The sequence below is a fragment of the Hordeum vulgare genome, chromosome 2H (genome assembly GCF_904849725.1).
Source record: "Hordeum vulgare subsp. vulgare chromosome 2H, MorexV3_pseudomolecules_assembly, whole genome shotgun sequence".
Classification (NCBI taxonomy): Eukaryota; Viridiplantae; Streptophyta; class Magnoliopsida; order Poales; family Poaceae; genus Hordeum; species Hordeum vulgare.
Window position 1 is genome coordinate 612,571,703 of NC_058519.1, and position 15,286 is coordinate 612,586,988.

Here is a 15,286-nt window from a genome sequence, read left to right on the forward strand (position 1 = left end):
TTGGGTCTGGTTGAGGAAAACAGTCAAAAAACCATCATTTGCATGTTGTTTGATTGCTCGTATTGTATCAATGTCTATTTTAGGGTCTTTTGTTTGGTTGCGTGCATTATGTGCTTCAGGGATGAGCAAATGTAAACCACAGTTCTTTGAGTAAGTGCATGTATCTCTTATTCTCACCCCTTTCAAGTGTGGTCGCCTTATTACCATATTTACAGCACAACAGTACGCAGAACTTTTTTTTTGAAAAGGAGGAATACCTTCGGCCTCTGCATCACCACGATGCATGCGGCCCCTTTATTTAGAAAATAAAACAAACAATCCCCAGTTCCACATGGTCTCAGACATAACAGAGTAGAAGCAAACGTAAAGCAAAAAGTGCCACAACCGGCAAAATAGGCCTAGATGCGTAACCATTTATCCTATTACTCGACTATCAGCCAAACCGGTTGTAGATATCCCGCGCTACCATCTCCCATCGGGTAGACCCAGTAACCAAAGGCTCCCTGGTTTCCGCAGGAGTGAGTAATGACCATGTACGGATCAATGTCGTAGCTCTGTGTAGTACTTGCAAAAAATTATATGCGTATGTCTGTTAAAAACCACATCATTCCTATAGTACCATATAGCCCAAAGAAGTGCACATACTCATATACGGATGTGTCTAGCAATAATTGTGTCAACTCCATCTAGCCACGTTCCAAATAATGTGTCAATGCTATCCGGAGGCATAATATTAAAGGCTATACGAACCGTGTGCCAAAGAATTCTCGCAAGTGGACATTGGAGAAAGAGGTGTTTAATGTTCTCCTCGTTATCACAAAAGTTACATCGTGTACTTCCCCCCATTACGTTTAGCCAAATTATCCTTAGTTAGAATCACCTTCTTGTGCACAAACCACATGAAGACTTTGATCCTTGAGGGTACCTTGACTCTCAAAATATTCATCGACTTGGGCATGTTTGTTGTATCAATAAGATTCACATACATCGATTTCACCGTAAATATTCCGCTATTCGTAAGCTTCCAATGCACCCTATCAGACTCTTCTGATAACTGGACATCCATGAGTCTCCTCACAAGGTGAAGCCAATCCTCCCAGCGATGGCCAATCAATGATCGTCGGAATTCGATATTTAGAGGATTCGACTGTAAAATTGTGGCTACATATGCGTCCTTGCGCTGCACAATATTATAGAAAGCTGGATATTGAATGGCTAGAGGCACCTATCCCAACCACGAATCCTCCTAGAATCTCGTTCCCTCACCATTTCCAACAATAAATTTAGTTCTATGAAAAAAGGCTAACCTTACTCTCATCAACCCTTTCCAGAATGGTGAATCATTGGGTCTAACATTTACCTGGGCTAAGATTTTAGAATGTAGGTACTTATTACGCAAAATTTGTACCCACATACCTTCTGTCTCTACAGAAAGTTTGAACAACCACTTACTCAGCAGACATCTATTCTTTACCTCTAAATTCTCAATTCCCAAACCTCCTTGGTCTTTGGGCCTACAAATAATATCCCATTTAGCTAATCTGTATTTCTTCCTATCATCATCACTCTGCCAAAAGAATCTCGATCGATAAAAATCTAACCTTTTGCATACCCCTACTGGTACCTCAAAGAAGGACAGAAGGAACAACGACATACTCGTAAGTACCGAGTTTATCAGAATTAATCTTCCTCCATATGATAGCAACTTACCCTTCCAGCAGCTTAGCTTTTTCTCAAATCGATCTCCGATGCATTTCCACTCACTATTGGAAAGCTTCCAATGATGAATAGGTATGCCTAAATAACTGAACGGTAGGCTCCCCATTTCACATCCGGACAATTGTTTATAAGTGTTTTGTTCAACTTTGGCTTTCCCAAAGCAAAATAGCTCACTCTTATGAAAATTAATTTTCAAGCCTGACAATTGTTCAAATAGGCAGAGTATAAGTTCCATATTTCTAGCTTTTGCTACATCATGTTCCATAAACAGGATAGTATCATCAGCATATTACAGGATAGACACACCACCATCCACCAGACGCGGCACCAGTCCACCTACCTGGCCTTCCTGTTTAGCCCTTCCTATTAGAATCGCTAACATATCGGCAACTACGTTAAATAGGATGGGTGACATTGGATCTCCCTGCCTGAGACCTTTGAGTGTTTGAAAAAAATGGCCAATGTCATCATTGACTTTAATGCCAACACTCCCTTTTTGTAGAAAGGATTCAACATGTCTCCTCCATATTTCATCGAACCCCTTCATACGTAATGCCTGTTGTAGAAATGCTCATTTGACCTTATCATATGGCTTCTCGAAATCCACCTTGAAGATAATCCCATCTAGTTTCTTCGAGTGAAGTTCATGCAGCGTTTCATGAAGGACTACCACACCCTCCAGTATGTTCATGCTTGGCATGAAAGTTGTCTAACTAGGTTGCACCACCTCATGTGCAATCTGCGTCAACCTATTCATTGCTACCTTTGTAAAATAATTGAAGCCGATATTCAGAAGGCAAATAGGTCTAAATTGTTCGATACGCACCACCCCTTCCTTCTTTGGCAACAGTGTCACTGTTCCAAAATTTAGATGGAATAGCTGCAAGTGTCCGTCGAATAAGTGTTGGAACATAGGTAATAAGTCACCTTTGATAATGTGCCAACATCTCTTGTAAAACTCAGACGGAAACCCATCTGGTCCTGGTGCCTTATTATTCTTCATTTGCGATATAGCTTCAAACACCTCCTTCTCCGTAAAAGGTGTGGGTTAATAGCCCATTCTCGTCCGTCCTGATCTGAGGTATGTCACCGACCACGTGCTCATCCATGGATACAAAATTATCCTCTAGAGCCCCAAATAGTTTTTTATAGTACTCACAGATATACAATTTCATATTCTCGTGTCCTACAATTGTACCCTCATCTTGCTCAAGCTGATATTTTTGTGTCTATGCTTTTCATTGGCTATCAGATGGAAATACTATGTGTTGTCATCACCTTGCACAACCTCGCGGACTTTCGCTCTAAGTGCCCACTTCAACTCCTCCTCTCTGAGCAGTTGTTTTAGCTTCAGTTCAGCCTCCGTTTTCAATGACCTCTCATTGTCATCTAATAAGGATTCTTCGGCCTTTATGTCTAGCGCGTTTATAAGTTCGAGAAGCCTTTGTTTCTCTTTCTTATAAATTCCACTTTCATGTTTTGCCCATCCCCGTAGGAATTGTCTCAGGTGTCTTATCTTATTTTGCCACCTGTCAACATTCGAGCTACCTCCCGTGTTCGTAGCCCATCTTTTGGTATGAGGTCCACGAAGCCTTCTCTTTCAAACCAGCCCAACTCGAAAGAGAATAGGTTTTTATTCCCCACATGTGTTGCCTCTCCTGAGTCCACAAACAATGGGGTGTGATCAGAGATAGCTCTGGGCAAAGCGCGCACTATCGCACGAGGGAATTTCTGCTCCATTCCACACTCGTGAGAACCCGGTCCAACTTCTCAAAAGTTAGGTAAAGTGTTCGCCCATGTAAATTTTCTACCTGATAGCTCAATTTCTCGCAAATCAAGGCTTTCGATGATTGAATTAAACATAAATGACCATCTGCCATCAAAGTTATCATTGTTTTTTTTTCATATCGTCTCCTCGTGATGTTAAAGTCTCCCCCTACTAAAATTGGCAACCGCTCGTCCCCGCAAATCCGGACAAGGTCAGCCAAGAAGTCTCTCTTGAGCTCAGGCTGGGCCGCCCCGTATACTGCTACCAGGGCCCATTGGAACCCATCCTCCTTCAAGCGAACTCTAAATTTGACGGCAAAGTCCCCAAACACGACGTTTCGGACTTCGAGCGTCTCACACCTGACCCCAAGCAAGATCCCCCCGGATCTTCCTCTTGGAGGTAAACAGTGCTAGTCGAAATCAATACCACCAGATAGCGTGCTTAGAAATTGTGATGTAAAATTATCTCTCCAAGTTTCCATCAATGAAATGAAATCTAATTTGTGCTCAATAGACGCTTCCGCTAGAAAACTTCTTTTAGCCAAGTCTGCTAGACCTCTGCTATTCCAGAATATTCCTTTCATCTCTCATCATGAAATTTCTTTATTGTCTTAAATATTACACTTCGGCGCACGGCTGATACCCTATACACCTTTCTCTTCCAGGTTCTTTTTGGTTTATCCTGACCATCCGACCGGTCCACATAACCGGTCTCCTATTGTGTGCTAACAGTCGTTTGTTAGAGGGGCCACATACCCCTCCTCAACGATATCATTCTCCTCTTCAGGCATAAGTGAAGATGGCACAAGATCCTCGCATAGACGTTCTAAAGCCCCCATCCCTGGAGCATTTATATGAGAGTCATTCATCGGTTTCACCGTTGCAATCTTTCTTACCATCTCGTTGGCCCTCTCAGCCTCTAAATCTAACAGACCATTCACATATTTAGACACTTCCTGCCCATTACTACCCAGTGATACCCCAAGTTCGCTCGCATTTAGAATTATATCATCTTCGGAGAAATGCAAAATAGAGTAGGTCGTATCAATAGACATACCTGTAGAGGTCTCGGTGTCGCGTAGCTTAGCCGCTCGCATGGCACGGCCCATCTGTAGCTCGTCGACATCTGGTTGAGCTTGTAGGCGAGCACTCGATCGCCTAGCCCCAGTTGTCGGGTCTGGAATGCCTCCAAACTCGATGCCCTCATCAGTAGAAGGCCCCGTCATACTATGACCGTGTGTCACATGTCTAACCTGGCCCTCCCATATGCCACCCCCTGTCACACTCCTGGTGTGGCTAGCGTGTCCAGCCGAGTCATTGGGTGCCGTGAGGTGGTCACCTCCCACCCCAGTCGCGTCCGCCGACAGACCCAAGATCTTCGAGTCCACTCTCGTGCCAGTCAAAGTGCGGTCACCTCCGACCCCGACAGCCGACAGTGTCGTGGAGGGAGTGATGGGGTGATGGTCTCCCGCAAGTGACCCAGCCGCTGCCACGGCTCCATAGCCCGACAGCGTCGTGGAGGGAGCGATGGGCTGCTGGCCGCCCACCTATGACCCAGCCGCTGCCATGGCTCCATAACCCGTTGTTGCCCATGGCAACGTCGATCGTGAAGCGAACTACTGCGATCCAGAACCTCTTGGTCTCTCCAGAGGTGAAATCAAAGGCAATTCCGGTTCTGCCGGATCCTCGCTCTCTACCCTGGCGCCCCATAGTGTGCTAGGAGCCGAGTAGGACCCAAAGGAACCAAATCTCAACTGATGCGTGAAAGACGAACCGAGAGAATGCTTCGCGGTAGCATTCTCCTCCGTCTTGTCTACAGATGATGAGCATGTGTCGGTGACACCCCTCGGCTCCGTCCCCTTGTCTAGGTTACCTTCCCCTCCATGCCCCTCGTCCGTGTCCATGTCAACATGCTTGGCCAGCTCATGAAAGTCCTCACTCTCCTCTAACTCAATATCCAAGTCAAAACTCCTGCCATCACACGTCCATCTCACGGTGTCAGGAATATGCTCAACGTTGATCACAGAAACGAGAAGCAGAACGACCCTACGCCCGTCTGAAAGGCATGTCTGCCTTCTCAGTCTTACCAATCAAAGAACTGAGGCTCCAGGTAACCATGAAATCATCTAAAGCCCTACGGGGTGCTCCATTGAACCGAACCCAAAGCTGCGTGAGAGGAGTGCCCTCAGGATCCTTCTATGTCCATGCATCAAACTCCAGAACACAAGTGCTGTTTGGAACTCTACTCATCCCAAACTTAAGCAACCTGGCAAGATCCTCCTTAGTAGGAAACTCGACCCTGAAAACCTGCTCATCAAGCTTGATCGGATCCCACTGGAAAGAAACAGAAACAAGTTGACGCAAACGCTGCACAATTTGGTCAATGGTCATAATTCCACGAGTAACCCTAACCACCCCCTGTCCTGGTACACTCCGGAGCCTTTGTAACCGCCATTGGTGACTCGAAAAACATAAGCTCCGGGCAACATGCCCCATAGATTGTAACCACCGGCTTCGGCTTTAGTAGCAAGGGACACTCGCGTGTCTCATGCTTGGGCTTACGACATATGTCACAAAGTTCAATCATGCATTCTGCCACAAAATGTCCCGGTCCGCCGCAACAGTAACATGTCATCTTTTCCTTTTTCCGAGCCTATTTGGAAGATCTCTCACCCTCTGACTTTTCACTGGTTTTATCCGAAGTTGCATCCCGAGTAGCAGCCGCCGGGACGATTGGCACCTCGACCACCGCGAGAGCACGCACCGTTTCTAGTGCAGCACTCGATAGAGCTCCATTGTCTCCAACCTCCGTGGCCTTTGTGACCGACTCAGAGCCTGACCCTTCCGTAGTCTGCGTCGGAGGATCGACTCGCGGTGGGTTAGGTCCTCGTGGCCGACGTCCACCACGCCTCCCCCGTGGTTGGGACGGTACGCCGGCCAGTTCCGGTTGATCGGACCAGTAGCTCCTTCGACAAACTGACCCGGGGTCCATTGAAACCCCAGTTGCCTCCATCTCCATGACCACCACCGATCGATGAAGAGCCGGAGTGCACTCCATCACCATATGCATTGTAGCCATCATCACCCCAACGTCCGCCTGAAAAGTTTTTCCCCTCGTTCTGTGAATGACCACGGCCCCCGCCATAGTTCCCGCGCCCTCGAGCTGCGTGATGAGCATCGCCACGCCCCTATCCCCCGTACGCGCCCGGTCCTGCCGGCACCTTGGGTGATGGTTGCGCGTTCCCTCTACCCGCCATAGCCGGCGTCACCACCTGCGGTGCCCGAACATGGGCTGCTCTGCCCGAACCTAGTCGAGGGAACCCCGGCAGGTTCCTCCGATGGCTAGCCCTAGGCGAGGAAAGAGCAGTCCCTGCGTGATCCGACTGCAGCATAGGATCGGCACCGGTAGAAGGCGGCGCATCGAGCCCAGCTTGGGCCTCATGATGGGCCACATACCCATCATCTGCGAGGCCCATGACTGGCTCAGAGGTCTGCAACCCAACTGGGCCCAGCAAAAAATTCAAACGCCTCGATCTGATCTCCGAGATTGGGATCGCCGGCGCCAGTGCGGCCTCCTCCGGCGGGCATTTCTTCTTCTTGTTTCAAACAGTGTGCCACGCGGAAGGATGAATGCAATCGGCTATGGTTAACTTTTGCAGATGTACCTTAGGAATTGGTCCATGCCACGGACGGATCGTCAGCGCCGTCGTCCTCCGTTGCCGTGCCACCTCCAGCTTGTCTGCCGCCGTCATTCTGTGCCACGCCAGATCCTTCTTCGAGGCCTTGGTCTTGATGCAGCCGGCTACGCCCCCAATGCCAACGCAGTCCGATGGCGTCGGCGAAGCCATCTCCGTCGATTCTTCTGTTGTAGCCTCCTCCCCGTCATCCTCCTCCTCGCCGGCGTCGGCCAGCACCCAGAAGCGCCCCTGGACGCGAGGCTGCGGCCCGACAAGGTAGTCGAGAGGTTACCAGCGTCTTGATCTCCAGCACCGGGGTCGCCTCTCCGGTCGCCCCTCCCGTCGCCATGAGCTAGGACCCCGTCACCTACGTCAAGATGCTTTGGAAAACAGTACGCAGAACATACAACACTACCTAATTAACATCACATGACGGATAAAGAACCAGAGGCAAACAACAAATAAACAGTGCATACTAGTAGGGGATAAGCTTTAAGACAGCAGGGGCATTCAGATAAACGGTTCTCATGTTATTACTCTAATTATATGTTTTGACTGAATATTACTCAAAACATTCATGTTCATAGAATCAAAACTTACTAAAATATATAGCATAATATTCCCGTAAAAATGTGTGGGGTGAACATCTTTTCAGTTTTCTATGAATAAATTTGTAAATTCGACTGAGATATAGATGCTCCTGTCTTGACTGTTGACTCGATAGTAGGGAGGGAGGCATTCTGTGATGGTGTTAGAGCAACTCCAACAGTAGTTCCCCGTATCTCTAAAGTAATCATCTTTACAGGAAGTTGAGGCAAAAAAACATCTCCAACAGACCCGTAAACTGCCCTTAATTTTTAGGGGAATCGTTGGAGTTGCTCTTATGCCGTGCCAAACTCGGCCTTGGGCGATTGTAACGCAAATAACTATTTTCAAGTAATGTACACTCCATTTTATAACAACAGGCGATATCTGAAATACAGTGATTTTACACCCCCATTTAACCAATCTACAATGCGTGGCTGATGACTGCACCAGGGCTGATAAATGATATATAATCACACTGCTACAGAAGAGGAGAGAACAAACTGGTCACTAATCAAGCATATGACGACCGAGTGGACAGCGTTACTACACCTACCTAGCCTGCCAGAACCCACCGACTCGTCAGAACGGGTTCCAACCCTGCGGCATGCCGCCGTGCCGCATATAGCCGTCGTCTACGCTCCATTCCGGCTTCGGGTCAGCGCCGCTGCTTTCCACCATGTCGCCTAGCAGGTCTCTGAAGCTCCTGAACGGCAATGGCGCCACCGGCCAGTGCTGCGGGGCCGTGAGGAGGCCGGCGAAGTACTCCTGCTGCCCGCGGAAGCTGTCGGTGATCGCAGCCATGGGCATGCGGTGAAGGGCGTCGACAGGCGCTATGGGCAGAACAGCCGGCGCCATGCCGACCTCGCTGCTCAGGGAACCTGATGACTCGTCGGAGGCCGGTGTTGGAGCAGCTGCTGTGCTTTTGTAGAACACCCTGCACAGCACCCAGTCCTCCTGCGCGTTTTGCAATATTTCCATTTTAATTAGCACTTATGTCCTCTCTAGATAATTGGATTTGATAGACACCCAATGACTCAAACTGGTGTCTATTGCCTGACGTATTTGAAAAAATACTACTAGATAATAATAATATGCTACTATAAACTAATCTTCTTCATTTTTGCCAGAAGCGCACTATTCATTTGTGACCGTAGGGAGTCATAATAGCCACACGTTCTTTTAACAGTCAACAGGCTGCTTGAATTCCCACGAACATAAGAAACTGGCAACTTGGGAATGCCATTGTCAAAGTATTTTTTGTCAACTTGAGGTTCACCCTCTGACGAAAAAAAACAAGTCAAATTTGGATGAAGGCAAAGATGATAACGAGACGGTCAGATCTTCCTCAGCACCGCGTTGTTTAATGCCGCGCTGATGCACGGCGACGGCGCCAAGCGAACAACCTTGGACGTTGCCTTCAACAAACCTTGGAACGACATTATATTGGTGATATGTCATATGTGCGTACCATGTTTGCATATCGACCGATAAGCTAGACTAGGTCACCAACAATGATTGCCAAGTGGCACGTATAGTCGTCGTAGGAAATACGTAGTTTAGTTATCATATCGGGATCTTACGGCATGAATACAAAAGAAATACTTTCCCGTCGGTCAAAATTAGCAATGTTCAACTATATGCAGCAGACGAATAAGCTACCTTCTCCTCGATCTGCACACGAACGGGAGCGAAATAATAGTAAAAGGCTAGGCCCAATCAGTGAGCACATTTTCTCTATACGCCTCCCTCCCAAAGGGGAGCCGAATTCCATTACTTGCATAATCAACGAGTACTATTACTGTCTGACTCCGTACACAATCAACTGTAAAACTAATTCAGGCACAAGAAATGGTGTCCGACAGGCATAGAATGGTTGCCCAAACATGCAACTGATGCGAGCCGTCGATCCGCAACAGTCACCAGATGATCGTGTGGCGTGCATGAGGTGAAGGAGACAAGAAGTGGCACACGTACGTACCTCGGGGAGGAGAGGCGGCGGCGAGCCGTGGTGGGCCGGCGGCGGGCGGCCGTCGACGCGGAACTCGTGCATGACCCACTCGGTCTTGGTCCCCCGGGGTGCTCTCCCACGGTAGAAGACGAGAGTCTTGCGCATCCCGACGACCGCCGCCGCGCCGTCGCCGTCGCCGGTGATGACGCGGTCCTTGCCGGTGGCCTTCCAGTAGCCGGTGTGCGTGGCGCGGTTGGTGCGCTGCCCCGTCGCGTACTTGCGGTCGTGCCGGCTGAAGAAGTACCACTCCCTGCCGCCCACGCACGCCGCGTCTGCGTGCATCCGACAATGGGTAGGAGACGATGAGCAGGATCACCAGCTAACATAGGTTGCTGCTCGGCATGTACTACTGAAAGGATCTAATCGACTGCTAGACGTCGAGGTTTCGTGGTGTAGTTGGTTATCACGTCAGTCTAACACACTGAAGGTCTCCGGTTCGAACCCGGGCGAAGCCATTGTCAGATCTTTTTTTTGCACTAAAAAACTGAATGTTTCCCTTCTGCTGGTGCATAATCACCTTGATTCTTCTCTTTTTTTTGCACTCAAAAACTGAATGTTTCCCGTATGCTGGTGTATAATCTGGGTGCATGAAGGGAGGGACAGATCGTACCTGGAAGCTCCCATGGCTCGCACTTGTTGAGGTCGACGTCGACCATGTCCACCCCGCCGCCGCCACCGGAGAGCTTGCGGCAGAGGTAGTCCAGCACGAGCTCGTGGTCCCGCGGGTGGAACCGGAACCCCGGCGGCAGCCTTGCCTCCACCATGCTCATCGAGCTGCTCATGTTTTTTCTCCTCCCACAGGCTGAGAAACAGGTAGAAATGAGATTGGATAGATAGACAAGTACGTACACGACCGAACACGATGGGGCCGGGGCCGGTATTAATAGAGGAGGAGATCTCCCCTAGCCATGGACCCCTTGTGAGCATGTCACTAGGAAAGTAGAGCCTGACGCAACGACGATGGGCACTGTTGGGTGATGCAAATTCTTTTGAACCGGTCGCATGTTGCATAAATAGATAAAAAATGGCGCCGGTGGTTATTCATTGCTGTTCTGGATATTCCTCGAGTCTCGATCAAACAGTAACAGCCCACCAGGTGATACGACGGCCAGATACACAGATTGATGGTCCATGGATCGTCGCGTCCATCTATCGGGCCGTCTGCTTCCGTCCCAGCTCTCAGAAACTTCTGATAAAACCGATGGGCGACGGCGACGGCGACCGCCAATATGGCGACTTCGTGATCCACGGACATGTCAATTGTCAAGCCTAGAATGGGGTATCCTCAGTCGGAGGGCTAACCCAAAACTGCCAAACTAACACTGTCTTCTGACCTATCACAAACAACGGACGACCAACCAGGTAGATCGTTTGCGTGATCATGGCCGTCGGTCCGATCCCATGGCAACAACCGCTCCAAGCACAAGAGCTTTTGTTAGGTCATCTCCAGCCGCGTCCCCGACAAGCTTTAGGCCTCTTTTTTGTCGCCGGCGCTAAATAATCCGTTCAATCACGTGTTGAGGACCTCGTTTTTCATCGGCTTGGGTTAAAACTGACGTCGACGGACCCAGACCGAAATCAACGAGCCGGGGGCGCTGGGGAAAGATATTTGGCGTGAAAACAAACCGCGTCATATTCCTCCTGCGTGGACCCGCCGAGTCAGAGCAACTGGGCGTCGCCGAGAACGTCCCTCTCTGGACGACGTACTTCAGCGCCGCCACCCCGACTAGCTCGTCTCCACCAACGAATTTCCGGCTACAAGGGGGCGCCACAACTCCGATGTTGCCGTCAATCGTGGGGCATCTCCGGGAGCACGCTCCACGTTGTCCTCGAGCACATCGAGGGCGGCAACGAGCCACTGCTGGAGTACCCAACGTCGTCGCTCTCGTGCCGGAGCGGGAGCTTGTGGCTGTCGAGGCGAATGGCGAGGTCTACCTCCTTGTCCTCCTCCCGCTCCTCTGGCACCACGGCGCTCGCTCGTCACCGTGAAGGCCGAGCCCCAGGAGACGACAGAGCGTCGTCGCAGCCATGATCGCAACCTCGTTATAAACAAGGGTCGCCGCCAACCTTCACCTTCCTGCGGCCACCTTCGGTTGGTCAAGCCGAAGAAGGAGCCGGCGACGCCGTCGGTGGTTGTCAAGCAGGAGCACGTCAAGATAGCCGCCGACCTTGACACCGGCCTGAAGTGGTTGTGCGACGACTACGTCCGGTATGAGATGGAGCGCGAGTGCCCGCGCTTTGGAGAAGATCGCCGTGCGGCGCCCCAGTCGCGAAGAGGGTGGTGTCATCGTCCTCGACGACAACGACATGGAGATGCCGGCGCAGACAGCCCCTGTCTACGCAGGGCAAGGCTGCAGCAAGGACGACGGTGACGACGATGACGACAACGGCCACGACTACACCGCCTTCTACCAGCTCGTCGACATCAACTAGGCTAGCGGCGGCAGGATGGCGGCTACGACATAGTTTTTTTTATGTTTTATGTACTTCCTTAAGTTTGTACAAATTTAAATGAGATCGCCTAAATTTTAGCCAAAATCAAATCATTTCTTTGAATTCAGTCCAAAATATATTTTAAAAAGGCATCTCGGGGCGACCTTTAGGGGCGGCTGAAAACACGAACCCCCTCCCCCAAAGCTGATTTTAGCGCCTATTCGTCCCCAAACGACGCTATTTCAGTCCTTCGAAGGACGGAACCATGTTGTTACTGTGACTGTTGAGACCATGTCAAGGACGTTTTTACGTCCGGCAACCCCCGACTGCCTAAAGGAGTAAAGGATGGATGGATTGGTTGAGTTATTAAGGATGGCAAAGAAAATTCACGCAAAAGAAAAAGATGGCAAAGAAAAAGAAGCTGACGACCTCCAAAAAAAGGAGATGCCGCAAGTTGGTTTTCACTTCCAGTAGGCAGTGTCCATCGATCGCCATCGACTTTACAGCTGAAAGAAAAGAGTCTCAAGTGAACTTGTGCCTTTTCATCCTTGTTTTGGTAAATTCCCGGTGGAGGAGAAGGTGAAGAAATGGTGCCTACTGTTGTCGCCGTCGGCAGTCGGCAGTTTGACAAGTCCATCGCACATGGCTCTATCTGTAGACTGTAGCTATGTGCACGTCGTTTTCAGTTCCGTGACAAGGGATTATAAAAATCCTTGTCTAACAAACCAGGACTTCCTCCGTTTCAAAATAAGTGTCTTAACTTTGTACTAGCTATAGTATAAAATTGTATTAAGATTGAGACAGTTATTTTGAGACTGGGGAGTATTATGTTTCTGTACACAACCTTTTGCCCGATTCAGGTGCAGGGGATGCAGCAGGGCACCGCACAGTACTACAGTGGATTCGATCTCAGGCAGGTCTGAACTCTGAACACAAACTCCTGGAAGAAAAGTAGACTTTTGAACAAAGTCTACTCTCTGAACCGAACAAAATCAGCTGCTGCTGTCTGGACTTGTGATCACATGATAAGCAGTACTGTAGTGCTACACGTTGTCCACTCTTCTCAGGAGATAGTCGTGTCGGTCCTTTTCAGGGAAGGGGATCTAGTAAGCATTAAGAATGCAACCTGCAGCTGTAGAAGGAGATCTAGCCGGGCATCGATCGATCCTGCCATGCCACACAAGTCAAAACTATCAGATGCATATGCAAGCAGGAGCGTGTGCGATGGATACACCTGAAGTAAAAGGCCATGTCAAACACGTAAAGCCAAGATCTCCGGGGGAGGCAGTCGGCGTGGTTACCAGCTCCCCGTAGGCAGATGGTCTGAATTCCTCAAATAATTTCAAGTGGGGTGCATAGCAGCCATAATGTGGCAAGTGCCCAATCAGCGTGCGAGGTTAAAGGAAGCAGCGAGGCAAGGCAGGCGGACACCTGAACCTCATAGCCAAGAACAGGATAACAATGAAAGAAACAAATACACCAACATCTGCTAACTCTTTTTTTTTAGTTACAGTACTATCTCCGCTCCGAAATAATTGAAGTTTTAAAGTTGTCCTAAGTTAATGTCTTTAAATTTGATCAGGTATATAAAAAATTATACAAGGATCTACATATGAAATATCCAAGATATATAATAAATCTAATGAAGCAAATTTCGTTTTGTAGATGATGAGATATTTTTGTATGGACTTGGTTGAACTTAATGAAGTTTGACTTACGACAAACCCAAAACTCCAATGTTTCGAAACAGAGGGAGTAGAGCATTTCTTTATAGAAGGGAAAACAGACACTAGGATTTAGCATCTCATTGCTAATTTTATCTAGGATTTGTGTAGATGATACAGAAGGACTGCATTTTGCAATCCTACAAAGATACACCAAACCAAAAAGTAATTCAAAATCACCCGCAAAAATAGTAATTCAAAATATGTTTTAAACGCCCTGGCCGGATGAGTTGCGAAAGACAAAATTATGCAATGGGGTAGCTAACATCGGGGAATGGCGCCACATAGCATGACAAAATGGAATACTTGCAGCCAAAAAAGATTCGTGAAGTAAGAATAGACCGAATTAACCAATGGAAGCCAGATCATTCTCAGCAAATGCATCAATGTCCCGCGAGGCATGGCAAATGAATTGACTTCTAGCTGAGGCCGTGACGGTTATGGATGGGGCGAAGACTTGGGTAGTTGTTGGCGCTAGATTTCTGAAAAACATTTTAACGGAGAGTGATCCCCTTATTTGGACATGTGTGCTCTTGTAACCGTTAAAATATTGTTCTTCCAGATGATGATCATGTGAAAGGAAAATCCCAGTTCAATTCTGCTTCCCTCTTACAACACATATATTCAATAACGCTACTAGTGAATTGATCCCTTGGAATCCTTCGGTTGTTTGGCCTGTAAATCTTAATACAGATGGTTCCATATTGGATGGACTGGAATGTTGCTCTGTGATTACTCCGGCGCCATCATCTTCAGCTCCTGCAAGCATCTTACCTCATGCAACAACGTGTTGTAGTTTGAGATCTTAGCAATCCAGGAGGGACTCATGCTAGCATTACAGTGGAGTAATCTACCGGTTGACATATAAAGTGGCAGCTTGGAGGCAGTGAACATAGTGCAAAAGTGAAGATATAAACAGATCAAAATACATTTTTTTTCTAATTAAAGGGATTAAAAATAGCATGTCCGCACTTAGTCTTGTATTAGTCATATTCGTGGTAGTTGCAATTGTATATAGTAATGTTTTAGCAATTATTGGGAGGATTCAAGGCAACTGCTATGTGGCTTGGGTCTGGACCAGAGGTCGTTTTGGACGTTGTTAAGCATGACTGTACCCCTTGATTGAGTAATACAAGATTTATTTCACAAAAAAACATTGTTCTTTTCCTTCTTAGTTTATGAGATGAGGCAAAAGTCTTGCTTTCATTTCAAAAGTCAAGTGTTAGCAAGAGAAGGTTAGGGTTGTAGTGGAATGTGGTTGTTTTGCGAAGTGGGCATAGCTTGAATGGTTAGGTTCATTGTTGGGGAACCTGCTCATCCAAACTAAAGTTTTAGACTTAGCATGGAGGCATATATTTTTCTGGATTTAA

General features: G+C 48.2%; 1 protein-coding gene and 1 non-coding gene across 2 annotated transcripts; one reads left to right on the forward strand and one right to left on the reverse strand.

Annotated features, from left to right (window-relative positions):
- Nucleotides 1-8,092: 8,092 nt before the first annotated feature.
- On the reverse strand, nt 8,093-10,614 carry LOC123430793 (NAC domain-containing protein 21/22-like). Its single transcript, XM_045114631.1, has 3 exons — nt 10,370-10,614; nt 9,730-10,031; nt 8,093-8,705 (listed from the first exon to the last, which is right to left on the reverse strand). The coding sequence occupies exons 1-3, from the start codon at nt 10,539-10,541 to the stop codon at nt 8,331-8,333; spliced, it is 849 nt and encodes a 282-aa protein (XP_044970566.1). The 5' UTR covers nt 10,542-10,614; the 3' UTR covers nt 8,093-8,330.
- Nucleotides 10,141-10,214, forward strand: TRNAV-AAC. The gene has a single exon. It is a non-coding gene; the product is annotated as a tRNA-Val (tRNA).
- Nucleotides 10,615-15,286: the final 4,672 nt, after the last annotated feature.